The 27,829-nt window shown below is 40.6% G+C and overlaps 1 protein-coding gene across 3 annotated transcripts in view; it reads left to right on the forward strand.

Moving 5' to 3' along the window:
- The first annotated feature begins 17,357 nt into the window (after positions 1–17,357).
- The window catches only part of LOC139570958 (glutamate receptor ionotropic, delta-1-like), a 448,588-nt gene continuing 438,116 nt past the window's right edge, over positions 17,358–27,829 (forward strand). For all 3 annotated transcript variants that reach the window (XM_071393334.1, XM_071393332.1, XM_071393333.1), the window contains exons 1-2: positions 17,358–17,740; positions 21,326–21,481. In XM_071393334.1, coding sequence (XP_071249435.1) covers positions 17,662–17,740; positions 21,326–21,481 — 235 coding nt within the window. In that variant the 5' untranslated portion in view covers positions 17,358–17,661. The remainder of the gene's footprint in view (positions 17,741–21,325; positions 21,482–27,829) is intronic.

Here is a 27,829-nt window from a genome sequence, read left to right on the forward strand (position 1 = left end):
GTCAATACTGGGGCCTCTCCTGTTCAGCCTGTACATTAATGATCTGCCTTCTGTCTGTACTGGGTCTGAAGTTCAAATGTATGCAGATGATACAGTGATATATGTGCATGCAAAGAGCAAACAACAAGCTGCACAAGAACTCACTACTGTAATGGTCCAGGTTACAAAGTGGCTCAGTGACTCGTGTTTGCATCTCAATGTGAAAAAAACTGTTTGCATGTTCTTCACAAAGAGGGCAACAGATGCTACTGAGCCAGATGTCTATGTGTCAGGGGATAAGCTCCAGGTGGTATCTGATTTTAAGTATCTTGGCATCAAAAGCATGTGAAAAAGGTAATTCAAATAACCAAATTCCACCTAGCTAATTTCCAATTTATACGAAATTGGTTGACTACAGGGGTAGCAAAACTGTACTTCAAATCTATGATACTCCCCCACTTAACATACTGCTTGACTAGTTGGGCCCAAGCTTGCTGTACAACATTAAAACCTATTCAGTCTGTCTACAACCAGGCTCTCAAAGTGCTTGATAGGAAGCCCAATAGGCATCATTTTTGATTAACAGAAAACCCAAACATATGGCAGCAGATCCACAAGGTCTGCCATGAGAGGTGACTGTATAGTTCCCTTAAGGAAAAGCACCTTTAGTAAATCTGCTTCTCTGTGAGAGCTTCCCATGTCTGGAATACACTGCCATCAGACACACATAACTGCACCACATATCACACTTTCACAAAATGCATGAAGACATGGCTAAAGGTCAATCAGATTTGTGAACATAATCCCTAGCTGTGTATTGCCGCTTTCCATGTTGTCTGTTGTCTGTAGCTTGTGAGGTGTGGAAACACTTTGTTGCTTTTATGAATTTTGTCTTGCTGCTTTTTGTTCTATGTTGCTCTGTTTGTCTGCTATGTCTTGCTTGTCCTATGTTGCTCTGCGTGTGCTCACTGCTCAATGATTGTCTATAGTGTAATTGTTTTTAATAACCTGCCCAGGGACTGCGGTTGAAAATTAGCCGGCTGGCTAAAACCGGCACTTTTACTGAAACGTTGATTAATGTGCACTGTCCCTGTAAAAATAAAATAAATACAAAAAAATTTACCAGAATGGAAGGTGGTAATATTTCTGCAGGGATTTTTATAAGTGCATTTAAATAAGAAAGTGGCACATATTCCTGGATATATTTTTACTGTGAATAGAAAGCTGTATGGCAGCTTCTGTGATTGAGCGTTGGTGTAGAGTTTACAATAATGGTGGAAAGCCTTATTGTATTTTATTGACCATGAAATTCTAGTTGTATTTCAACAGTGCTTTTTGTCATGCAAATTGTTATTAGCCCCAGTTTTAAACTTCTTATGGCTGAGATCCCGTTAACGGGATCGACTTGACAACAGCCAGTGAAAGTGCCGGGCGCCAAATTCAAACAACAGAAATCTCATACTTAAAATTCCTCAAACATACAAGTATTTTACACCATTTTAAAGATAAAGTTGTTGTTAATCCCACCACAGTGTCCGATTTCAAAAAGGCTTCACGACGAAAGCACAACATCTGAATATGTTAGGTCAGTACCTAGTCACAGAAAAACACAGCCATTTTTCCAGCCAAAGAGAGGAGTCACAAAAAGCAGAAATAGAGATTAATCACTAACCTTTGAGGATCTTCATCAGATGACACTCATAGGACTTCATGTTACACAATACATGTATGTTTTGTTCGATAAAGTTCATATTTATATCCAAAAATATTAGTTTACATTGGCGCGTTATGTTCAGTAATGTTTTGCTTCCAAAACATCCGGTGATTTTGCAGAGAGCCACATCAATTTACAGAAAAACTCATAATAAACATTGATAAAAGATACAAGTATTACACAAGGAACTTTAGATAAACTTCTCCTTAATCCAACCGGTGTCAGATTTAAAAAAAACGTTACGGAAAAAGCACACCATGCAATAATCTGAGTACGGCGCTCAGACACAAAAACAAGCCATACAGGTACCCGCCATGTTGTGGAGTCAACAGAAGTCAGAAATAGCATTATAAATATTCACTTACCTTTGATGATCTTCATCAGAATGCACTCCCAGGAATCCCAGTTCCACAATAAATGTTTGTTTTGTTCGATAACGTCCATAATTTATGTCCAAATACCTCCTTTTTGTTCGCACGTTTAGTTCAAAAATCCAAATTGATGACGCGCAGGCCAGACAAAGTCAAAATATTCCATTACAGTTCGTAAAAACATGTCAAACGATGTATAGAATCAATCTTTAGGCTGTTTTTAACATAAATCTTCAATAATGTTTCAACCGGAGAATTCCTTTGTCTGCAGAAATGCGATGGAACGCAGCTAACTCTCACGGGAGTGCGCATGAGTGAGCTCGTGGCACTCTGCCAGACACCTGACTCAATCAGCTCTTATTCCCTCATCCTTCACAGTAGAAGCATCAAACAAGGTTCTAAAAACTGTTGACATCTAGTGAAAGCCTTAAGAAGTGCAATATGACCCCATAGACACTGTATATTGGATAGGCAAACCTACAAACCTCAGATTTCCCACTTCCTGGTTTTTGCCTGCCATATGAGTTCTGTTATACTCACAGACATCATTCAAACAGTTTTAGAAACGTCAGAGTCTTTTCTATCCAAATCTACTAATGATATGCATATCTTAGCTTCTGGGACTGAGTAGCAGGCAGTTTACTCTGGGCACCTAATTCATCCAAGCTACTCAATAGCCCATGAAAGAAAACCTACAACCAAGAGAGAGGCCTGAACTAGAGGTGTCCCTCGCATATAGATACCGTAGATAGGGGGAGAGAAAGAAAGAGCGAATGTTTATTTGCATGGATGTGTTCATGTGTATTGCCTATAGAACAGCCAACAACAGGCTTGACATCCTGTTAGGTAAACAAGCCCATGTTGGTGTACGGTAACAGACCAGCTGGTGATAGACCACTCTGGAACGTAGGGAGTATTACAGAAGGTTTACAAACTGCAAGCTTGGAAGTCATCATGGCATTACTTGCCCCACCCCTGTCCTTCAGTACTCTGCTATGGACATCATTATGCGTAACAGCGTGTACACACTGACACTGTCAATACTATATCTGACGGCTCCCTGCTCCTACGCAATCTGCTCTCCACCGCACCATTGTGATGGAATTAATGTGTCACAGACAGACTTTTAATGTCACAGCCGATATGTCCAATTATGGGAGTACGAATGTGTTCTCTGTCTTGGCCATGTATTGAACTTCTTTGCATGGTGGAGGGTGTGTGTTTGTGTGGCTTACAGGGCAGCACAAGTGGTATCATTATGAAAATAATGAGTGTCTTCTTGCAGTGCAGATGCCAGGCAGTCACAGCAAAGAAATGCGTATTGTGTTAGTCTCAGTGTTGACATTATGTAATGGGAATGTAGTGGGGATGATAAACATGAGTGTTAAATGTAATGTGAGTGTAAAATGTCAGTATGTTCGCTGGGGTTTATTCACTATAAACCAAATGGAAGCAAACAGATGTAAGCAGAATGAAACGGGGAGGCACCTGATTGAATTTGTCCAATAAAAACTATTTTCTACATTGCAACACGTTTTCCGCGACTAATGAATACACCACACGAGTTTTGGTACACAATATAAGCCTGTTAAATGTCCAAAGGCAAGGGTTTTTACATTTCCAATCCTTGGGACTGCCTAAGCAGTCTGTACAGACCAATGATTATGACCACGATTCTGATCTGTAGAGTTCAAGAAGTACTCACACTCAAAAACCATGACAAGGAATAACCCAATGAGGCAGAAATGCAAAAATAATATAATTAATTGAATTGTTGCTGAAAAGAATACAAAAAGTGAAAGTGAAAGGTGCTATATACATTTTTTAAATGAACGGAGCATACGTTTCAGCATTATGCCTTCGTCAGTGCTGGCGATTCTGATCTAACCATAAATTAATATGTTGTGCCACTGGTCTGAGATGATTGAAGCTCAAATATGTAGCCTATATGTATCATAGTAGACTCATGTTAACTAGCTAACAGCTGGTTCATTGTTGCCCATGCGAGGAACTTAGGCTAGCAAGCACTTTAGCTAGGTAGCATATGACAACAAAAACTAAAAGTGTACTGTATGACAGAGCCATAGACTGTTTTGCCAACATGAAAGAGAGGTGGATGGCATTGGTGTTCAACCAGTCTACAAGTAGGGTGAGTCAACATTTTTGTTTTACTTGAGCGCTCACGCACACACACACACAGAAAACAGTCTATGGACAACCACATGATATTTAGCAACATTGATTGGACTAAATCGTTTTTGGTATCTTTAAGTTTGTTTTCAGTGTATTAAACTAACCATATATAACCTTGTTGATTTGATGGTGTTTAATTAAATGTTTAAGTTAAAATGGTGCTGGAATAGCCAGAGGCAGTGCTCCTGTTAACATGTGCTGACATTGTGATAACGCTGTGGTTTTAAATCAGTAGTTGTTTAGTAACCTGTTGAAACATTACCTTGCTTGTCCATGCTGCAGGTGATATAACTGTTTGTTTTAAATGGAATGTTTTCTTTGTGGACTTCACCGGACAGATGTTGCTCTCCGGGAGTGTGATGAAACTGAAATAAACGTACTGTATGTGTAGTTTAATTTATTCTGCCACTGTGTGACTGTTGTCTTTTTGTTGGTGTATGAACAAATGGGTTATAGTGCAAACAACGCAGTTATCACAACATAGGTTGTAATATGGGTTTTTTATTGGCTTGGCTTCCTCAGTGATTTTACCCACGTACCGCAACTGATCATTAGCTCAGTATGATACTGCCATCACTGAAGTCGTTTGTGGTGAAGTCAGAATGAGGAGTATCAAAGCCAATAACGGACTTTAAAAACACTGCTTCACGCACATATGTTCTAGCTCTGACCCAACCCATCGGTTTCTTGGACCAATCAGAATGGATAGGATGTGTTTGTGTTCTGGAAATCATCAAGGAAGTACTCAGTTTCAGACTGAGAAGAAACTAACATTGGTGGGCATGGCGTAACGTTTGGCCCGAGCAAGGGGTTTGGTAGCCAGGCAACACAACTCCTACAACAGCTTGCACAGTTAAATTCAACTAATAATGCGACAATATTGTTTAAGAATATCTGTGTTTGATTTTGAAACAGAACTGTTTTCAGCGATTTCACAACATTTCATGCATTGTTTACTGTACAGGACTTTCCATAGAGATAATATTACAATTCTAAGACAACCTTTCTGAGGTACAGCAGATACAACAGCCGACATAAGACGGGACAAACTAGCCAGTTTTAGAATTTTGTGTTGTACAACAGCTGACTGAAGACGAAGCAGTCAGATTAATAAAATGAGACCATGCAGTTGAGACAGTTCCCATGGTAACGATGCCTCTTTACAATGACATGAAACTTTGAAACGAAGTTGTCACTTGTTGTACAAGGTATTATAGCAAACGAGTTTCATGAAATACATGCACCAGAAACATGACACACTTTGTGACATATCAGAAAAATATCTGCAAGCTAGGCTAGCTATTACTGCAGCAAAACATCTAGCTAACTATCAGCTTGGCTAGATAGCTAGCTGCTTGGCTGAACACAGAACTTCAGCGCACTGTTCTCTGATTGGCTAAAGGGATTCGTCTTGTCTCAAGTCAAAATATTTGCTAAAATAATTAATACAATTATTATTATTTTTTTTATTTTTTTTGAGGTTCACCATGCCAGATGTGTTGTTGACTACCCCTACCACCTGGGGGTGGCCCGTCAGGAAGTCCAGGATCCAGTTGCAGCGGGAGATGTGTAGTCCCATGGTCCTTAGCCTTTTAAGGATCGGATCCCTTTTTTTGAATTTTCGCCTAAAATGACATACCCAAATCTAACTGCCTGTAGCACAGGACCTGAAGCACAGGACCTGAAGTTTGTGGAATTGTGAAATTAATGTAGGAGAATATAACACATTAGATCTGGTAAAAGATGATACAAAGAAAAAACATGTGTTCATCTTTGAAATGCAAGAGAAAGGCCACATTGTATTATTCCTGTTTAGGCAAAGTGTTAGACTGATCCAATGAACCATTGCATTTATGTTCAAAATGTTGTATGAAGTCTGCCCAAATGTGCCTAATTTGTTTATTGATATATTTTCAAGTTCATAACTGTGCACTCTCCTCAAACAATAGCATGGTGTTCTTTCACAGTAATAGCTACTGTAAATTGGACAGTGCAGTTAGATTAACAAGAATTTAAGCTTTCTGTCCATATCAGATATGTCTACGTTCTGGGAAATGTTCTTGTTACTTACAACCTCATGCTAATCACATTAGCACATGTTAGCTCAACCGTCCCGTGGGGGGGTCACCGAGAGTTTGATGGTTCGTCGGAGGGCACAGCATGATTTTGTATAAGCATCCGATTAGTGTCTCGCTCCTTGAAAGTGGCAGCTCTAGCCTTTAGCTCAGAGCTTATTTTGCCTGTAATTCATAGCTTCTGGTTGGGATATGTACACTACATGACCAAAAGTATATGGACATGTGCTTGACGAACAACTCATTCCAAAATTATGGGCATTAATATGGAGTTGGTCCCCTATTTGCTGCTATTACAGCCTCTATTGTTCTGGGAAGGCCTTCCACTAGATGTCGGAACATTACTTCCATTCAGCCACAAGAGCATTAGTCAAGTCGGGCACTGATGTTGGGCGATTAGGCCTGGCTCGCAGTTGGCGTTCCAATTCATCCCAAAGGTGTTCGATGGAGTTGAAGTCAGGGCTCTGTGCAAGCCAGTCAAGTTCTTCCACACCGATCTTGACAAACCATGTATGTATGGACCTAGCTTTGTGCACGGGAGCTTTGTCATGCTAAAACAGGAAAGGGCCTTCCCCAAACTGTTGCCACAATGTTGGAAGCACAGAATCATGTAGAATATCATTGTATGCTGTAGCATTAAGATTTCCCTTTACTGGAACTAAGGGGCCTAGCCCGAACCATGAAAAACAGCCCTCCTTTACCGTAACGTGTTTCCACTCCTCCAGAATCCAATGGCGGCAAGCTTACACCACTCCAGCCGACGCTTGGCTTTGCGCATTGTGATCTTAGGTCTTGTGTGCAGCTTCTCGGCCATGCTTCCAGAGGCAGTTTGGAACTCAGTAGTGAGTGTTGCTACCGAGGACAGATGATATTTACGTGCTATGTGCTTCAGCACTTGGCGGTCCCATTCTGTGAGCTTGTGTGGCCTACCACTTTGCGGCTGAGCCGTTGTTGCTCCTAGAAATTTCCACTTCACAATAACAGCACTTACAGTTGACCGGGGCAGCTCTAGCAGGGCAGAAATTTGACAAACTGAATTGTTGGAAAGGTGGCATCTAATAATGGTGCCAAATTGAAAGGCACTGAGCTCTTCAGTAAGACCATTCTACTGCCAATGTTCCTATGGAGATTGCATGGCTGTGTACTCGATTTTATACACCTGTCAGCAACAAGTGTGGAGGAAATAGCTGAATCCACTCATTTGAAAGGGTGTCCACACACATTTGCATATGTAGTGTACGTCCTGTAGCTTAGCATCCGCGTCATCTGACAACTTCCATATTGAGTGATTCACTGGTATTTCCTGCTTGAGTTTTTGCTTGTAAGCAGGAATCAGGAGGATAAAGTATGGCCAGATTTGGCAAATGGAGGGCGAGGGAGAGCTTTGTACACGTCTCTGTGTGTGGAGCAATGGTGGTGTAGAGTTATTTTTCCCTCTGGTTGCACATGCGACATGCTGGTAGAAATTAGGTAAATTAAAGTCCCAGGCCACTAGAGCGCCGCTTCTGTGTGAGCATTCTCTTGTTTGTTTATGCATTTCGCTACACCCACAATAACATCTGCTTATCACGTGTATGTGACCAATAAAATTTGATTTGATAAAATTTGATTTGATTTATGGCCTTATACAGCTCGTTGAGTGTGGTCTTAGTGCCTGCATTGGTTTGTGATGGTAAATCGACAGCTACAAAAAATTAGTAGTGTGGTCTACAGCTTAACCATGAGGTACTCTACCTCAGGCTAGCAAAACCTTGAGACTTCCTTAATATTAGAGATCGCGCACCAGCTGTCATTGACCAATAGACACAGAACACCACCCCTCGTCTAACCCGAAGGCAGCTGTTCTTTCTTGCCGATGCAAGGAAAACCCTGCCAACTGTATATTATCCATGTCGTCATTCAGCCACGACTCGGTGAAACATAAGACAACTTTACATACACCTTAGCCAAATACATTTAATCTCAGTCTTTCACAATTCCTGACATTCAATCCTAGTAAAATATCCCTGTCTTAGGTCAGTTAGGATCACCACTTTATTTTAAGAATGTGAAATGTCAAATAATAGTAGAGAGTGATTTATTTCAGCTTTCATTTCTTTCATCACATTCCCAGTAGGTCAGAAGTTTACAAACACTTAAATAGTATTTGGTAGCATTGCCTTTAACTTGGTTCAAACGTTTCGGGTAGCCTTCATCAAGCTTTCCACAATAAGTTGGGTGAATTTTGGCCCATTCCTCCATGACAGAGCTGGTGTAACTGAGTCAGGTTTGTAGGCCTCCTTGCTCGCACATGCTTTTTCAGTTCTGCCGACAAATGTTCTATAGGATTGAGGTCAGGGCTTTGTGATGGCCACTCCAATACCTTGACTTTGTTGTCCTTAAGCCATTTTTCCACAACTTTGGAAGTAAGCTTGGGGTCATTGTCCATTTGGAAGACCCATTTGCGACCAAGCTTTAACTTCCTGACTGATGTCTTGAGATGTTGCGTCAATATATCCACATCATTTTCCTACCTCATGATGCCATCTGTTTTGTGAAGTGCACCAGTCCCTCCTGCAGCAAAGCACCCCCACAACATGATGCTGCCTCCCCCGTGCTTCACGGTTGGGATGGAGTTCTTCAGCTTGCAAGCCTCCCCCTTTTTCCTCCAAACATAACAATGTTCATTATGGCCAAACAGGTTAGGATGTTTCAGGTTATGTCGATATAGGAATCGTTTTACTGTGGATATAGATACTTTTGTACCTGTTTCCTCCAGCATCTTCACAAGGTCCTTTGCTGTACAAAGTGCGTTCATCTCTAGGAGACAGAACGCGTCTCCTTCCTGAGGGGTATGATGGCTGCGTGGTCCCATGATGTTTAAACTTGTGTACTATTGTTTGTACAGATGAACGTGGTACCTTCAGGCGTTTGGAAATTGCTCCCAAGGATGAACCAGACTTGTGGAGGTCTACAATTTATTTTCTGAGGTCTTGGTTGATTTCTTTTGATTTTCCCATGATGTCAAGCAAACAGGCACTGAGTTTGAAGGTAGGCATTGAAATACATCCACAGGTACACTTCCAATTGACTCAAATGACGTCAATTAACTTATCAGAAGCTTCTAAAGCCATGACATCATTTTGGGGAATTTTCCAAGCTGTTTAAAGGCACAGTCAACTTAGTGTATGTAATCTTCTGACCCACTGGATTTGTGATGCAGTGAATTATAAGTGAAATAATCTGTCTGTAAACAAATGTTGGAAAAATGTATTGTGCCATGCACAAAGTAGATGTCCTAAGTGACTTGCCAAAACTATATTTTGTTGACAAGAAATTTGTGGATTGGTTGAAAAACGAGTTTTAATGACTCCAGCCTAATGGTATGTAAATTTCCAACTTCAACTTTGTGTCTGACATGGTACAGGTGTCTTCTTTTTTTAAGGCCATAACCATGTGTGTGAGGTGTATACTTTTGTTTCAAAGTAGATTTGTTTAAGACTACCAAGAAACACTCTGTGTGACCCTGATTTAGCCCACTGCAGTAAAAGGTTAATTAAGCAAACTTCATCTAAACTGTCTCGTCTGTTAGATGTGAACTAGGCTTTAGGTTAACATTTTGGGAACCAATCCTTTTTCTTGGGGGTGTTCTTTATTTCTCTTCTACTGCAATAAAAAATTATCAAGTTGCATGATGCTGAGCCCATATTTGTATAAGAAGTGTGTGTGTGTGTGTGTGTGTGTGTGTGTGTGTGTGTGTGTGTGTGTGTGTGTGTGTGTGTGTGTGTGTGTGTGTGTGTGTGTGTGTGTGTGTGTGTGTGTGTGTGTGTGTGCACTTCTTTGAAAGATAATAGCCTTCATAATTTTCTATACAAACATGGCCTCAATTAACAATATTATCCTCCTCTTTCTCCTTCCTCTGTCTCCTCTCTTCCTTTCCCTCCCCCTCTCTCTCTCCTTTGTATGTGCTAACCTGCATACTGAGGCAGGGAGGTCTGTGATGACCCCATGTCTGGTCATTTATTTCTGGCCCCTACACAGATTACCTGCACATGTAGGACATACACACAATCACACATTCATGTCACCATGTAGGGGATTTGTGTGTATGTGTGTGTGTGCAACTCTGCTGTCCACTCATGAGTGTCATCTAGCTGGGGCACATCATTTCAATGAATATTGTCTTGTAGGTCGGCCTGTTACCACCCCCTCCAGAGTAATCCAAGCTAGAGTTTATTTGTAATAAACTTAATAACTACATTTTTTTATCTCATTGCTTATTGATAGAAAAAACATTTGCCATGGCATTTAAATTGTAAAGAATTCTGTCTGTTCCCCTTCGGTTGCTACATTGGTGGCAGAGGTGAGACAATCCCTGCGGTCTCCCTGGATTTAAATGAACCAATATATTGGTTTAATGTTCAGTACACACAACTGAGTTGAATACGTTTCCTCTCGAGGAGTAGCCTATCGTCAATCAACAAAACAATGCGCATCATGGCGGAGGCCAATTACAAAACGGCATGCATGTGTGTACAGTAGTAATTTGATTGTAAACAACAGTCAATTCACAGCCAACCATCTGCACTGCGCTGCCCCAAGCTATGAGGCAATGACTGGGGATTGAACAGGGATTTGAGAGTCATTACCTTTGTTTAAAGGAAATTATTCCTGCACTTTAAATCTTGATGTAAGTATAACGAATTGCTAATTTTACAACATTTCAGGTAAGACCCAAGTGCAGACTGTGTTGAAGTAACAATGTTTTTTACAGCAACAGGAGCAGGCAAACCACAGGTCAAGGCAGGCAGGGGTCGATCATCCAGAGTGGTGGGGCAAAGGTACAGGACGGCAGGCAGGCTCAGGGTCAGGTCAGGCAAGCGTCAAAACCAGGAGGGCGAGAAAAAGAGAGACTGGGGAAAAGCAGGAGCTGAGAAAAACGCTGGTTGACTTGACAAACAAGATGAACTGGCAACAGACAAACAGAGAACACAGGTATAAATACACAAGGGATAATGGGGAAGATGGGCGACACCTTTGGGGGGTGGAGACAATCACAAGGACAGGTGAAAGAGATCAGGGCGTGACACATTTCAGTTTCCTGATCTGACGCTGGGCACACAGTGTATACGCTCATTTAGAAATATCGTTTGGTGACGGACAGTGGCTGTGAGAACTGGTGAACTGTAGTGGTCGTCATTAACCATGCATAACTAAATTATTTTATTTGCAGGTTTTATTTGCTCTAACCACTGTGCTTCGGTGGACCAATGTGACAGACAGAATCTCTTAATCTAAATCAACTTTTCGCCCACCTCCCAAACTATTGTCTATGCCACTCCTCAGTTGCTCAATTGCTCAAACTGTTGCTCAATTGCTCAAACCTCATTACTCAAACTGTTAATGTTAATGACTCTGGTTTGAGTGACAATGAAATGCCACTGTCATCACTCAAAGCCAGCGCTCGCCTGCATGGCAATGTTTCGAAGGCCTGTTCAGAGCACTTTTCATTTGTTAAATGTTGACAACCTTGATGAGTAGAAGTATAGAGAAAACAATACTGTGGGTGTATCTCAATGGGATATATTTTGACCCAAAACTAACCGTATGAACAGACCACAAAAACAGCCCAGAAATGTGAGATTATTAACTGCTTGGAAATAGAATATAGAATTGGTTGCATATGAAGTACCTTAATAAACCGCATATATTATAGCCCACTACTCTTTTGATTGATGGACATTACATTCCCATCCCATGTACATGCAAATAGGCAAGTGTCATTGGAGTCAGTTGTATTCTTTCTGATAGTGTACCTCTAATTGCATGTCTCTTACACGTTACATGTTTAAACTTCACAGACGGTTGTGGAATTAAGATACTGTAGGCTTCCTCAGAAGGATTCCTTTGATAATTCCAGTGCCTCTCACAGACATAGTATATGTACCAGCTCTAACAACTATGGTTATACTGTATGGGTGGGAGCAGTTAAATTAGTCAGACATCGCTAATTTAAGTATCCATCAATATGTCTTATCATAAAACATTCCCATACTCCAATCTCTCTTTACCACTGATCTGTTGATATGTATAAATGATAAGGTATAGCAACTTTATCCAATATAAAATGGATCAACTTAGCAATCTACTTACAATACCCCATAATTACAAAGCAAAAACAGGTTTTTATCAAGTTTTGCAAATTTATTAAAAATAAAAACAGAAATATCACCTTTATGTAAGTATTCAGACGCTTTACTCAACACTTTGTTGAAGCACCTTTGGCAGCATTTACGGCCTCGAGTCTTCTTGGGTATGACGCTAAAAGCTTGGCACTGTCACGCCCTGACCGTAGAGATCTTTTTACTCTCTATGTTTGGTTGGTCAGGGTGTGACTCAGGTGGGAAACTCTATGTTCTTTGTTTCTATGTTTTGGCCGGGTATGGTTCTCAATCAGGGACAGCTGTCTAGCGTTGTCTCTGATTGGGAATCATACTTAGGCAGCCTTTTTTCCTTTGGTATTTGTGGTTAGTTGTCTTTGTTAGTGGCATTATAGCCTAAGTAAGCTTCACGGTCGTTTCCTTGTTCTTTGTTTTGTTGGCGACATTTATCAAATAAAAAAAAATGTACGCTCACCATGCTGCACCTTGGTCCGGTCATTTCCACGACAACAGCGATCGTGACAGGCACACCTGTATTTGGAGAGTTTCTCCCATTCTTCTCTGCAAATCCTCTCTCTGTCAGGATGGATGGGGAGGGTCGCTGTACAGCCATTTTCAGATCTCTCCAAAGATGTTTGATCGGGTTCAAGTCTGGGCTCTGTCTGGGCTACTCAATGACATTCAGAGACTTGTCACAAAGCCACTCCTGCATTGTCTTGGCTGTGTGCTTAGCATCATTGTCTTGTTGGAAGGTGAACCTTTGCCCCAGTCTGAGGTCCTGAGCCCTCTGGAGTAGGTTTTCATCAAAGATCGCTCTGTACTTTGCTCCGTTCATCTTTCCCTCGCTCCTGACTAGTCTCCCAGTCCCTGCCACTGAAAAACATCCCCACAGCATGATGCTGCCACCACCATGTTTCACCGTAAGGATGGTGCCAGTTTTCCTCCAGATGTGACGCTTGGCATTCAGGCCAAAGAGTTCAATCTTGTTTATATCAGACCAGAGAATCTTGTTTCTCATGGTAAGAGGCTTCCGTCTGGCCTTAACCTCTCTTGGGTAGGGGGCAGTATTTTGAAGTTTGGATGACAAACGTGCCCAAAGTAAACTGCCTGTTACTCAGGCCCAGAAGCTAGGATATGCATATGCATGTTAGTATTGGATATAAAACTGTTAAAACTGTTAAAATAATGTCTGTGAGTATAACAGAACTGGTATGGCAGGCGAAAACCCGAGGAAATTCCATCCAGGAAGTGGGATTTTTTTTATGTGAGTTGTTTTCCATTGAATGCCTATTTACTATGTTATGGGTTAGGGGCCAGATTGCAGTTCCTATGGCTTCCACTAGATGGCAACAGTCTTTAGACATGCTTTCAGGCTTGTATTTTGAAAAACGACGAGTAAAAAGACCCTTTGGTCAGAGGACAGGGGAAGAATGCAGAGCTGCTGTCACGCGCGCCATTCGTTGTTTTTCTTTTCTATTGAAAACGCTATTGTCCGGATGAAATATTATTGATTATTTAGACAATAGACAACCTGAGGATTAATTATAAACATTGTTTGACATGTTTCGATGAACTTTACTGGTACTATTAGGATGTATTTGTCTGCATGTTTTGACCGCCCTGGAGCCAGTGGATTACTGAGCAAAACGCGCCAACAAAACTGAGTTTTTGGGACATAAAGAGGGACTTTATCGAACAAAATGAACATTTATTGTGTAACAGGGAGTCTTGTTAGTGCAACCATATGAAGATCATCAAAGGTAAGTGATTAATTTTAGCGCTATTTCTGACTTTTGTGACTCCTCTACTTGGCTGTAAAATGTTTGTATGCTTTTGTAAGTGGGGCACTGTCCTCAGATAATTGCATGGTATGCTTTTGCCGTAAAGTCTTTTTGAAATCTGCCACAGCGGCTGGATTAACAAGAAGTTAATCTTTAAGCCGATGTATAACACTTGTATATTTTATGAATGTTTTTTATGAGTATTTTTTATTTGGCGCTCTGCAATTTCACCGGATGTTGGCCAGGTGGAACACCTGCCCATAAATGAAGGCCTGATTGGTGGAGTGCTGAAGAGATGGTTGTCCTTCTGGAAGGTTCTCCCATCTCCACAGAGGAACTCTAGAGCTCTGTCAGAGAGACCATCGGGTTCTTGGTCACCACCCTGACCAAGGCCCTTCTCCCCCGATTGCTCAGTTTGGCCGGGTGGCCAGCTCTTGGAAGAGTCTTGGTGGTTCCAAACTTCTTCCATTTAAAAATGATGGAGGCCACTGTGTACTTGGGGACCTTCAATGCTGCAGAAATGTTTTGGTACCCTTCCCCAGATCTGTGCATTGACACAATCCTGTCTCAGAGCTCTACGGACATGTCCTTTGCCCTCATGGCTTGGTTTTTGCTCTGACATGCACTGTCAACTGTGGGACCTTATATAGACAGGTGTGTGCCTTTCCAAATCATGTCCAATCAATTGAATTTACCACAGGTGGACTCCAATCAAGTTGTAGAAACATCTCAAGGATGATCAATGGAAACAGGATGCACCTGAGCTCAATTTCGAGTCTCATAGCAAAGGTCTGAATAGTTATGTAAATAAGGTTTTTCTATTTTTTATTTATCTACAAACCTGTTTTTTCACTTTGTCATTGAGGTACTGTGTGTAGATTGATGGGGGGGAAATTATAATTTAATCCATTTTAGAATAAGGCTGTGATGTAACAAAATGTGGGGAAAAATCAAGGGGTCTGAATAGCTTCTGAATGCATTGTATTAGTGGAAATTAGATGAGGGGAAGAACTTTATTGGGCACAGCATAAAATATGCAACATTTCTTAATTGAAAGTTCTTAATAGTCCAACGATGGGCTTAATCTGGGTCTGGGAAACAGGTTCTACGTAAATCTCCCTGAAAACCAAATAAGAAAGATTATGAATGTGTATATCTTAGTTTAACAAATGTTTAAATAATTGAGTGTCCTAATACATCTAAAGTCATTCAATCAATGATGGTGTTTACTTGAGTGGGCTCATTTAATCCTCCGAGGTTGCCAGAACCAGCTATTTCTCAGTAAAGCTGCATGCAGCAATCTTCTTCAGTAACCTTCAATCACCTAACCTAATGTATTGTCCCTCTCCTCTCACCCTGTCACATAATTAACCACTGAATGTGTCTGAAAAATAAATAATACAATGATTCTGGTGTTTTAGTATGCTCCTCAGCGCACGGAGAGATGAGCAGGGAATACGCAGGTGCAGTCATAGTACGTAGAGTGGCCAGTAGGGGCGGTATGTGAGCTGCAATTTGAACTGAATTTTAGAGCATTGGTGCATGGACGTCTGTGTTCCGTTCCCGATGGACAGGGTGGAAGTTAGGTGGGTAATACATACAATATGATAGTCGTAGAGGTGGTTGAATGACTGAGGTGAATGTAACGTACAGCTGGGCGAGCTTGGTTAATGTTCCAGTCTAGTAGGCCACTATGCAAGTTAGACCAAATTATGTGTGCCATTGAAGTTATGAAATGTGTCTTATCTAACATTTACAACCGAATTTATATTTTAGACAACACAATACGTTATTCAAACAACAATTAATGCAGCATGAAGTCCTGCGTCATTGTCTGCCATCTACAAAGTGATCACTCCTAGTTCAGTCTAGTCAAGCAGTCCTTGTGGCGTTTTCTGAAGGCGCTGTCCACTTCAGTGGTGCTGAAAGCTGATGAACCTGGTAGACCTAACCAAACAATTAAGAGAGATTTCCGTTTATGCTCAGTCACAAGAAATATCCTTTAATTGTAAGATTATGCCTATCGTGCATATTCATCTTGCACTTGATATTTCTTCTCAGCAGCTGTCCTCGTGAGTGGGTAAAATAACAGTTAAATAAATTGTCATGCATAATTGAACCCCATCCTGTTTAAATCCATGGAATTGTAAACCTGCATAAAATTGGATTTGGTTCAATATGACATGACATTGATTAAGTCATCCTCAGGTATTAGCACATAGGCATTCAACAATATCGCCACAGAAGTGGCCCATTAATTCGCTTGTTCGGCGATTTGTGAAGAGATCAAACAATCAGTCAGTCAAGCAAAGCATAAAGGCATAATCATCAGACCTAATTTGCATCAATTGTTTGCAGTTCCTCAATCTCCACTTCTGGTCAAATCCCACTGTTACCAAGTAAATTTGGGTTTTTCGCTTGCTGTTTCCTATGACCGTAACTTCTGCGCTGAAAAATGATAAGGTCTGTCAAACGTCTGTCCGTTATCCATCACCTTTCACCGGTGATCACCTTATGGATCTTCTTCGGCTCAACATCTGCGCCCGCGTCTTCTCTGGCCCAGTTGCTCTGCTCTTTAATTTTCTTGACATTATCCTATATCAAATCATACTTTGAAAATCATAATATTTTGTTTTGCGTGGGTCATAAAACTTACTTGCAGAACCATATAATTTTCGATCAGACTACCAATGTTTATCGTGTAGGCCTACCGCAATGAATTAGGCTATTCATTGTTTGCATGAATTTAGTAACCTGCATCCAAGCATACACTGTATAGTTATCTATCAGCCCTCGTCAGCCACTACTCTAAAATAAAAACACTGCGCTCTGCCCGCGTCTCTCTCTGGTTAGAACAAATTCTATTTTACCCGGCTTCTCCAGACAGCACCGAGAAGTGAAGTCTCTGCTGTCACGTGGGTCGGGCGAACGAGCGAATGCTTTATTTAGAAGGTGTGTGTGTGTGTGTGTGTGTGTGTGTGTGTGTGTGTGTGTGTGTGTGTGTGTGTGTGTGTGTGTGTGTGTGTGTGTGTGTGTGTGTGTGTGTGTGTGTGTGTGTGAGTAGGGGGGGTGTCCCTCCGCATTTTTGCAGCTTGCCATGCTTTTAGACACGGTGAGCGCTGGAGAAGGCGAGAGCGAGAGAAGGAACGCCAGGCTCACTATCTGTCTTTGAATATAATAACGGGGTTCCCAACCTTTCTTCCCTTATTTCCCCTTCACTTTCCGTTTTAAATAGTTATTTCCCTTGGTATAAATATAGTTGTTACTTTTTCTTTAGTGTTTCCTGCGTTTTGAGGCTTCTGAGAGATAGTTGTGATTTGCAGCGTTTTTGGACATTGTTTGTGGTGCCCCAATTGATTGTCGGACAGCCGAGAATGCTTGGATGAGCTGCTTCGCTAAAAGCCGGAGATGGAGTTGCTGTTGATCTGCCTTTCCCTCTGGATATTGCAATGCAATTCTGCCGGAGCGGACTCCATCATTCATATTGGTAATCATCCTGGATAGCTATGCGCGGGTTTTAGTGAGACGTGCTGCAGAAACATCTAGAATCAAGACTTTGTAAAGCAGAGACAAATGCATGCGATGCGCATAAAAACTGTAGAGCATGAAGGGCAGCTTCGGGGATAGTTTACGGGATAAATAGGCCTAATCTATTTCGACTGCGTCAAATGTAAACTGAAAGTTTGGATGCAGTCAATATTGAGCTAATTCCTGAACATAGCTCGATTTCCATCTTGGTGTAGGATTTTTTTAGGCTACTAGAGAAAGTGCAGTAAGTGAATGGAATATATCGATGTCTTAAATGTCGATAAGACATTGATGATGATTTCCCCATCAGCTTTTGGGGAATCAATAGTCCCATGTGTGGTTCACGGTTTGTTAAACCCTCCCCCTCCTAAACCCGACCGCATGCCTTACCTTTCAATGGAACGTGATCACAATATCAATACTATAGACGGGTTTTCATTGTGAGAGATGCAGTAGGCTTCTGGTATTACACTGGTTTATGTAGCCTAAACCTCGAGGGAGCTTTTCTGTCAGATTATGCTTGTTTGATCTGCCAGAGTTTTCCAACACATAAAAAGCACGAGTCGTCATTGTTTTGGGAAGATAGATTAACTCATGATGTTATATAATGTTAAAAGGAGGTGGCAGGATTTAAATTGATGCCCGATCTCCACAAAATACAAATTATAAACGAAACTACGCGTATAGCCGGGTCGTTCCAATTAGATGCCTTTTGAGTAGTGCAACTTGGTGGCGAAAGAAACATGTTATTTCACCTAATTTGATCATTCTGTCATAAAGAGCACATGTTCAACGTAATAAACAATGTATTTTCCCATCTTAAGTGGTTAAATAAAATAAAAAATATAGTACGTGCCTATTAAGTACCAAATAAAGTAACATGGTTGACCACAGGGTTGACGAATTCATCTTAAATCAGACATAAATACCCTTGTGACAGAGAATGGAAGCTTGTTCTGTGCAAACGGGAGGGGAAATTGAATGCAAGCTTCACAAAAAAATGAAATCTTTAACATTTCTAGCCTGTCTATCTATTGCTAACAGGGTTGACGTGTTATGCTCAATCCGCCCAGTTTCCCACCACAGAACACCCGAAAATTGCCAAAATGATTAGAATCAGTTCACCTGTTTTTACACTATGATTTGACTATAGTCCCGTTTTGCTCAGTTGGTAGAGCATGGTGCTTGCATCGCCAGGATTTTGGGTTAGATTCCCACGGGGGACTAGTACGAAAAAGTATGAATATGTATGTACTCGTTACTTTAAGTCGCCCTGGGCAAACGCTTCTGCTAAATGACAAACAAATGTAAAATGTAAAAATGACTATTAGATGTTCAATACTTTGTTTAAATTATTATTTAAAAATGAATAGTTTTACCATTTTAAAACGAAAGTTAAGTTCACGTAAAATGGTTGACCTTAAAATGAGGGACATATATTTGTTTTACCTTAAAACTTATAATTAATCACATTAAATAAATAATACCCACTGGGCACAGAAGTCAATACAACATCTTTTTCACGTTGGTTCAACACATTTTCATTGAAATGACGTGGAAACAACGTTGATTCAACCAGTGTGTGCCCCGTGGGCAATCTGCAGAAATGACTTTGTCAAAGCATCAAAATAACTCGTGCTTTAAAATGACAGTGAAAACATGGATAAATGTTGGGATGAAGTGGGTTCAAATCTTTCTAGAATTCACAGAGGATGCACAGAGGGACACACATGCAAATATATGGTATTTCTTTGCAAGAGTAACGGATGGGCATATTCTCAACATATAACAGGCACATTGGCTGATTCTCAAGCCAAATAGATTCGATTCGAGCACAGTGTGACACATGCTATTGCACTTTTTCACAACCTTTCAATAACAAGACATAGGCTGCATACCCTTAAATATGTCCATTACTTTGTACTTATCATACGGCATACATGTCATGCATCATTCCACATTGCACCGCCTACATATACGAGCAGTAAGTGCTCTCTCTCTTCTGCGTCATTCTCCATGGAAATTGCAGTATGGTTTTAGTAGACCCCAATAACACTCATAACCCAGATAACCCTGACATTACAATTAATCATGCCACGTTCTATTGTCTCACACAACACTTTTGGTTTATGGGAATATCTGTGTTTGCGATATTGGGTTACCTCTCTTTTTTGAATGTGTCTGCGTCCGACAAATGCTGAAGTGCAATGGTCTTTCTCTCTCTCTCTCTCCCTGTCTCTGTCTCTCTGTCTCCCTCAAAAATAGTGCTGGGAAACTTAACGGAAGCTACACTCATGCCTTTAATGTCTTACATGGCATACATTTGCCTTCAATGTCAGAATAAATCATGCCTCTGCTTGTCATATTACTTCACTCAATGACATCGTCTGTATGTAATCCACTGTTCTACAGCGTAGCCTCCATAAACTGTCCTCAAAAGACACCGGCCAAAGAGATGCAACTGACACGCAACGATGGTCAACCACAGGTCAACTTTTCCTTCAGATGTTATATCCTTCAGAGATACATGGATTGTTTATCTCTATGTTTCCCTCCACAACACACGTCTGTTCTCAGCTTCATAGGATGCGGATTTTATCCCTGTAGGCTATCCTTCTTTCAAGGTCCTGAAATGTAGCCTATTGTGAGGCGCACAATTAAATGGTAAATAGCGAGGAGCTTTTGCTCTCAGGTCCATACAGTATGTGAAATAAATCCCATTCATAGTTTCCAGAGCTGTAGGCTAGTACTATACAGCCAGCGTTTGTGACCATGTAGGTCTACTGCCGCTCTCCAAGGTCCTGAAATGCACGGCGAGGTGCACAATTGAATGGCATAGAGCTGGGCACAAAAATTAACTAGCGTAGAACTATTAAATTCAATGTTTTAATGTGAATACATGTGCATAGGCCTACATACAGCGTTCACAGTGGTACTGAGTTATATTAAAATGTGAACGTGGCCTACTTATGTGGTTGTTGTGTTGTTTATAGTTTTTCTGTCTGTTGTTACTTCCTTTGTACACTAGAGGGCACTATGTTGGGTCATTGGTCACATGTCTATAGGCACACGGTGACTAGGAAATGGGAATACACACAGGCGTGGAGAGCACGGTAATTGCATCTGCTAGCATTTAAACCTTGTTATGTCTTTATTTTTGCTGCTAATAAATGGGAAAAACACCAACCCAACGAAAGTTCAATTTCTAGAAAGCGTTCCGTTTTGCAAGTGTTTATGAACATTTAAAATCCCACCTGTGTTAGAGTGGCTACAGTATTACATCGGGAACTTTTGACAAGGTTAGGTGCTTCAGTAAAAATGTAGCCTAGCCTAAATTATATTTAGCCTACACATCCAAATGGCGTAAATACCACAGTGAACAATCAATAAGGTGGTCCAGTGTAAACTGCATCATAATTTTATAAACGAATAGGCCTACAACGATGGATCAAATGAACCTGTTGGTGAATAAATAAAAAAAACATGACCACAGTTTATTTTCCCGCCATAAAGTAAGCTTACATAAATTTTTTTTCTTCAACAGGTGCCATATTTGAGGAAAACGCTGTCAGGGATGACGAAATTTTTCAACTTGCCATTTCTGACCTAAGCCTCAACGACGACATTCTACATAGCGAGAAAATCACCCACTCTGTAAAACGTATCGAGGCTAACAACCCATTTCAAGCAGTGCAGGAAGGTAAGTGATATCCAGCAGAATAATTTTAGAAATTGATTGCTTTGCTGTTATATTTCATTCCTTAGGGCTGGGGACACCGTTTCAGTTTTGCGGTTAGTTCTGCCGTCAGTGGCATAATAGCTTGGGGGATACTTATCTTCTTACCATGGTCAAATATTTGCGGGCATTGTGCTTGTATTTAAAAAAAAACTATTTTCATTTCTTGTTTTCATAGTATGGTGTAATATCTACTGATTATGGTCTTAGACCTCTATACTCACACGATCAGCCTAAGAATGTAGATGCCATCATACAATAAACCAAGGCCTAATAGCAAGGGGTCTGCTACATATGTGTATGTCTCTCTTCTTCAGCAACCTATAGTCCACTGCATCCTTTCACAATGGCCTCGAATAGTTACTCTCTTACAAAGCGTAAAAATAGTAGTATTACCTGATCTATAGTGAGGTATTTCTCATTGTCATTGTCATTCAAATGAGAATTCAATTACACCTCTTACAGTAACAGTGCCTGCATTGAAATACCAATTGATGTGTTAAACTTCCATACAATCAACCTTCTCTATGTTGAAAGCCAGAAATACAAAAGACCCCTGCAATGTTTCACAGAATAGGACAATGGTAGCCCTGAAATAAGACTCAGGTATTACATTTGAAAACTCAAAATGCATTATTTCTGATCAAATACAATTTTATTTGTCACATGCTTTGTAAACAACAGGTGAAGACTAACAAATGAATGGTTACTTATGTGCCCTTCCCAATAATGCAGGAAGAAAGAAAATAGAGAAATAGTAGAAAAGTTAAACACGTAATAATAAATAAGTAACAATAACATGGCTATATACAAGGGGTACCAGTACCAAGTTGATGTGCAGGGTTACGAGGTAATTGAGGTAGATAGGAATAAAGTGACAGATTAACAGTAGCAGCAGCGTATGTGCCCAAAAAGTAATTGCAAAAAGGGTCAATGCAGATAGTCCGGGTTGCTATTTGGTTAACTATTTAGCAGTCTTATGGCTTGGGGATAGAAACTGTTCAGGGTCCTGTTGGTTTCAGACTTGGAGCATCGGTACCACTTGCCGTGCACTAGGTAATAGAGAGAACAGTCTTTTACTTGGGTGGCTGGAATCTTTGACAGTTTTTAGGGCCTTCCTCTGACACCGTCTGGTATAGAGGTAGCTTGGCCCCAGTCATGTACTGGGCCATACGCACTACCCTCTGCAGCACCTTGCGGTAGGATGCCAAGCAGTTGCCATACCAAGCAGTGATGTAGCCAGTCAAAACGCTGATGAGTTACAGCCAATGTCCTATGACTTGACAGCATGCTGCTGAGCCAATCTCAGTGTTTGGGAAACTACTGCATGTTGGACTTAATAAGTTAAGTTTTTGCACAGTAAAAGTGGGTTGACTTCTATTTAGGGGTTTGTTTTCTTAACTCGTCCTAATTCAGAGTTGCTGCCTGTCGTCAAAACATGTAGAAGCAAACCATTTTCTGTTAACAAAATGCTTCTGCTGTTACATCTGGTGATAAGGTACCAGCTCTGAAACCAAGTTTAAGAGATGACAACAGATGTTCATTTCTGGCTGCAAACCAACAAATTAGTGAGGAAGAGTTCATATACGACAACAACACAAAAGTCTATTGGGTATCAAGGCTGATTGATAGTGAGCCTAAATAACCTTGCAAATGAAACCTGCTGCTTTGGCTATGATGCTTTACTTTGATTATTATCAAAGCTTACCAAGTGTGGAGCAGCAGGGCCAAGCCTAACCAGCACAAAGAATACTGGCTAGGGGAACAAGCTCCATCTGAGCACCATTCCCTTAACGAGGGTGTGGCAGCCCTCTCATTGACTGCCTAAAGACTTAAAGGTGCGTGGCTCTCACTCTGCGGGGAATGTGTTCTGGAGTGCACACATCATGTGAGGTATGTTTAGGGCCGATATGATTTGCAACGTTTAAGCTTTTTCCTGTCGACTTCATGCTTTTTTCTATGTTTAAAGCCTGACCTGTAGAGCTCTGAAAGAGCCAGGATTTAATTGGCATTTTCTTAATAAAAGCCTCTGTGCACTGCACTCCTGTCTCCTGTGCCTTCACCTATGAGTCATTGCCCATGCCAAACCCCCTAGACAGTGTGAAACCCCTTGCACTGTCACACCAAGTCACTATTTCCACACTAGCAGTGCTATTTCTATATTCTGAATGGTTGACTGTGGGTGTTTTGGAACTCTAGGGGCTTTCCAGTCGATGAGGCCCCAGGATCGATGAGCCTTCCTGGGCCTGGGGTGTGTGTGAGATGAGGGGGGGTTTTGAGTGACAGTAGGGTCATGTTGGCCTTTGCTTTGCTCTTTTGCTCACATTCACCCCACTGTGACTGCCACTCAGGACTGCCTGGTCTCATAGACTAGACGTAACATAGTAAATGTAAATCCAGGTCACTCAAATTATTATGATACGTTTGGTATGGTTACTTAAAGTTACTTAATAACCTCTTAACCCTAACCTTAACTCTAACCTTAACCCCTAACCGTAGCCACATAGCTAACATTAGCATTAGCCACCTACTGTAGCTAACATTAGCCAAATTGGAATTTATAACATATCATACGTTTTGCAAATTTGCAACATATTGTATGAATTGCAATTCGTAACATATCGTACAAATTGTAATTCATAACATATCATACGAAATGGATGATAGACATCCACAAATTAATACATACCATACGAAACGCAACACATCATACTAATTTCAGTGTTTCGGATTTACTTTACTATGTTACATTTATCCCTGAGTCCAGGTTGAAGTGAAGAGGAGATCAATAGGAGGGTAAGAGGAAAAAAAACTGCTGTGGCATAACTGTATTCATTAGCATATTTGTCTCCTTGATCTAGAAGGACTAAAATGTGATGAGAGCATCCATATTTGCCTTAAGTTGATCACTGAATGATGACAGGTTTGGGTTAGGTTGCATCCTTCATATCAAGATTGATATGATAGATTCAGGTAAATTATTTTATAATTGAGACTTGACTCGAATTGATAAACAATCAGATCATTGACAAGGTAGTTTGAGTTATTTTTCAAATTTCAAGTTTTTATTTTGCATTATAACACCCGTTAACTATTCACTGTAGCAGATGAGCGTCTATTTTAGTCACCCAGTTGAGATGCAGTAATATGTTGAGTGCTTTGCACCAATATCCCCCCGTCCAACACCCACTACTACAACTCCATTTTCATCAACCCCTCTCAAGGTAAAAGTCGAGGAGAATTTAATTGCTCTAAGGTAAGCCAATAGACTTAACAAAACCCACCTTCTACAATAACTGTAAGGTTCCCTTTTACCTTCCTACACTGGCTCAAATAGACTCAAATAATAGCTCCTTGTTGAGTGTTGGCGTGACCAATCCAATATCCCCACCAGATTCCCCATTTATGACAACTCATTATTCACAGCGCTCTAAACATGATGGAAAGCTGGCCTTTGACCATTATTGTCACTGTGGTTTAATAAGTAAAGGTAAATCTCAATAATGGATTTCTTTGTGTCTTTATGTCTATTTCCTGGGTGTGAAGAGAATGATCATTTAATTTTTCCCCCCAGGGCTGTTAATAACTATTCATTGTAATTGCAAAATGTAGATTTCTGCCTAAATATATATACCCAAAAGTAACTGATATTCATGTGTAATTACATGATTATATTTGGAAAGAAGACATCTGGGAGATTATGAGAAAATGATCAGAAGATATATAGGAGTTACATAGTACAGAATACACAAGATCAAGCACACACAAAATAACATTTTTTATTTCTTTTGAAAGTAATCTTTCATTGACAAGCTATAAGTGAATTATTGATGGCTAGAGCTGAAAACACATCAGATGGCTTCCACAACATGTGAACAATATCAGAAAAAATGGAATTGATAGACCTAACAACTAGAAATGGGAATATGTTTTAGTAAGTGTTGTCAGGTGTGGTCACGGGACGTTTCCAAGTGTTGTCCCTAAACCTCTCCAAAGTGGCATATGTCTGTAAATTAGATCATTCCAGTGATATTACATATTTGCAATCCCTAAATGCTATTTGTTCAGTGTAAAAACACAATTCCGACCATGTCAACCTCACTCAAACATGGTGGTGTTATGGGATATCCAGGGTACATTCAACCTCTCCAAAGTGTACGAATGTGGTAATTGCACTGTTTTTGCACACTGGATGTGCCTAAAAGTTATTGTTCACTATAAAAACAAAATTTCTACAACACCAACCTCTCTCAAACATTGTGGTTGTGTCGGGGGACATACAGGGGATATGGATGCCTACAGCGCGTGAGCAGGTAACATCATATTTTTGATGCGCAAAGATATAGTCACTCGGTGGACATTCGATGTTGCCATTAAGCCATACAGATAACAATAGGCTAGATGTGTTCCTACCAACCTAGGGATTAATTTGATACCCCCCATGTAGTTATAGCTCAAACACAGACCAAATCGAAGCTTACCTTGTAAGATGTTTGCTGTTTGGTGAAAACGTTGTGTAAAATAAAATTTTTGACTCTCTGGCTGGTGATCAATAACGGTAGGTCACAGGCAGACAAATAAGATATCCTCATGATCTGTGGAGTCCCGGATTTCGGTGTGTATCAACTAGTGATGCACCGATATGACATTTTTGGCCGATACTGATATCTAATATTTTCCTTGCCAAAAAAACTGATACCGATAACCGATATTTAAACTTTTAGTGGCTTTTTAAGCATTCTGGTACAGTTAAATAGTTAACAGACACACACACATGGACGCAACGGTCTAAGGCACTGCATCTCAGTGCAAGAGGCGTCACTACAGTTCCTGGTTCGAATCCAGTTTGTATCACATCCGGACGTGATTGGGAGTCCCATAGGACGGCGCACAATTGGCACAGCGTCGTCCGGCCCGTCATCGTAAATAAGAATCTGTTCTTAACTGACTTGCCTAGTTAAATAAAGGTTACACACAAACACACACACCACACTGACCAAAAAGTTATTTTGTTGGCATTTACGTATGTCCCCATTACCAGTAAAACGTAATCAAAACCTATTTCTTTCTCTTACTTGCTGTGCTGTTTTGCTGTTCATTTGTTCTGTCACGATCGACAAAGGGAGAGAAAGCGGACCAAGGCGCAGCGTGTGAAAAATACATCTTCTCTTTATTTAGAAGATGAACCAACGAAGCAAAACAACAAATCGATGACCGTGAAGCTATAACCGACTAAATGCAAAACATGCAACCTTGACACAGACCTAGACCTAGACACAGACTTAGACATAGACAATGACCCAACAAAAACATGATGCCTATGGCTGCCTAAAATATGGCTCCCAATCAGAGACAAATGAAAGACATCTGTCTCTGATTGAGAACCACTCAGGCAACCATAGACATACCTAGAAACCCTCACTAAACCATAGACATACCTAGACATATTCACTCAACACAAAACCACACACAAAACCCAACACCCCCTTTACCATATAATCACCCAAAACACAAACATACCCCATGTCACACCCTGACCTAACTAAAATAATAAAGAAAACCAAGAATACTAAGGCCAGGGCGTGACATGTTCAGTCGTTTCATTCTCTACCAGGATTTCTATGGAACGCCATTTGGGTCTTTGCGTGTCAAAAAAAAAAGAAGCTTGTTGTCCAATAAGGACCTGAATATGACTGCACGTCACATAATAATTTAACGCGTTCATACATTTTTTGCGTAGTTATTACACATTGATTACACTATCACTTGTATTTCATATGTCACAACGATTCATCGATACCTATGGTAAAGTTGTCTCGCGCACCTACAGTGCTGGTCATAAAAAAAGCTAGCTAGCTCAAGAATGCAAACAATGTTCTTCTACAAAAACATAGCAAAACAACATAATTTGTTTCAGTAGCTATAGTTAGCTAGCTAACTATATACACTGCTCAAAAAAATAAAGGGAACACTTAAACAACACAATGTAACTCCAAGTCAATCACACTTCTATGAAATCAAACTGTCCACTTAGGAAGCAACACTGATTGACAATAAATTTCACATGCTGTTGTGCAAATGGAATAGACAAAAGGTGGAAATTATAGGCAATTAGCAAGACACCCCCAAAAAAGGAGTGATTCTGCAGGTGGTGACCACAGACCACTTCTCAGTTCCTATGCTTCCTGGCTGATGTTTTGGTCACTTTTGAATGCTGGCGGTGCTCTCACTCTAGTGGTAGCATGAGACGGAGTCTACAACCCACACAAGTGGCTCAGGTAGTGCAGTTCATCCAGGATGGCACATCAATGC

Source organism: Salvelinus alpinus, chromosome 3 (genome assembly GCF_045679555.1).
Source record: "Salvelinus alpinus chromosome 3, SLU_Salpinus.1, whole genome shotgun sequence".
NCBI classification, from domain to species: Eukaryota; Metazoa; Chordata; class Actinopteri; order Salmoniformes; family Salmonidae; genus Salvelinus; species Salvelinus alpinus.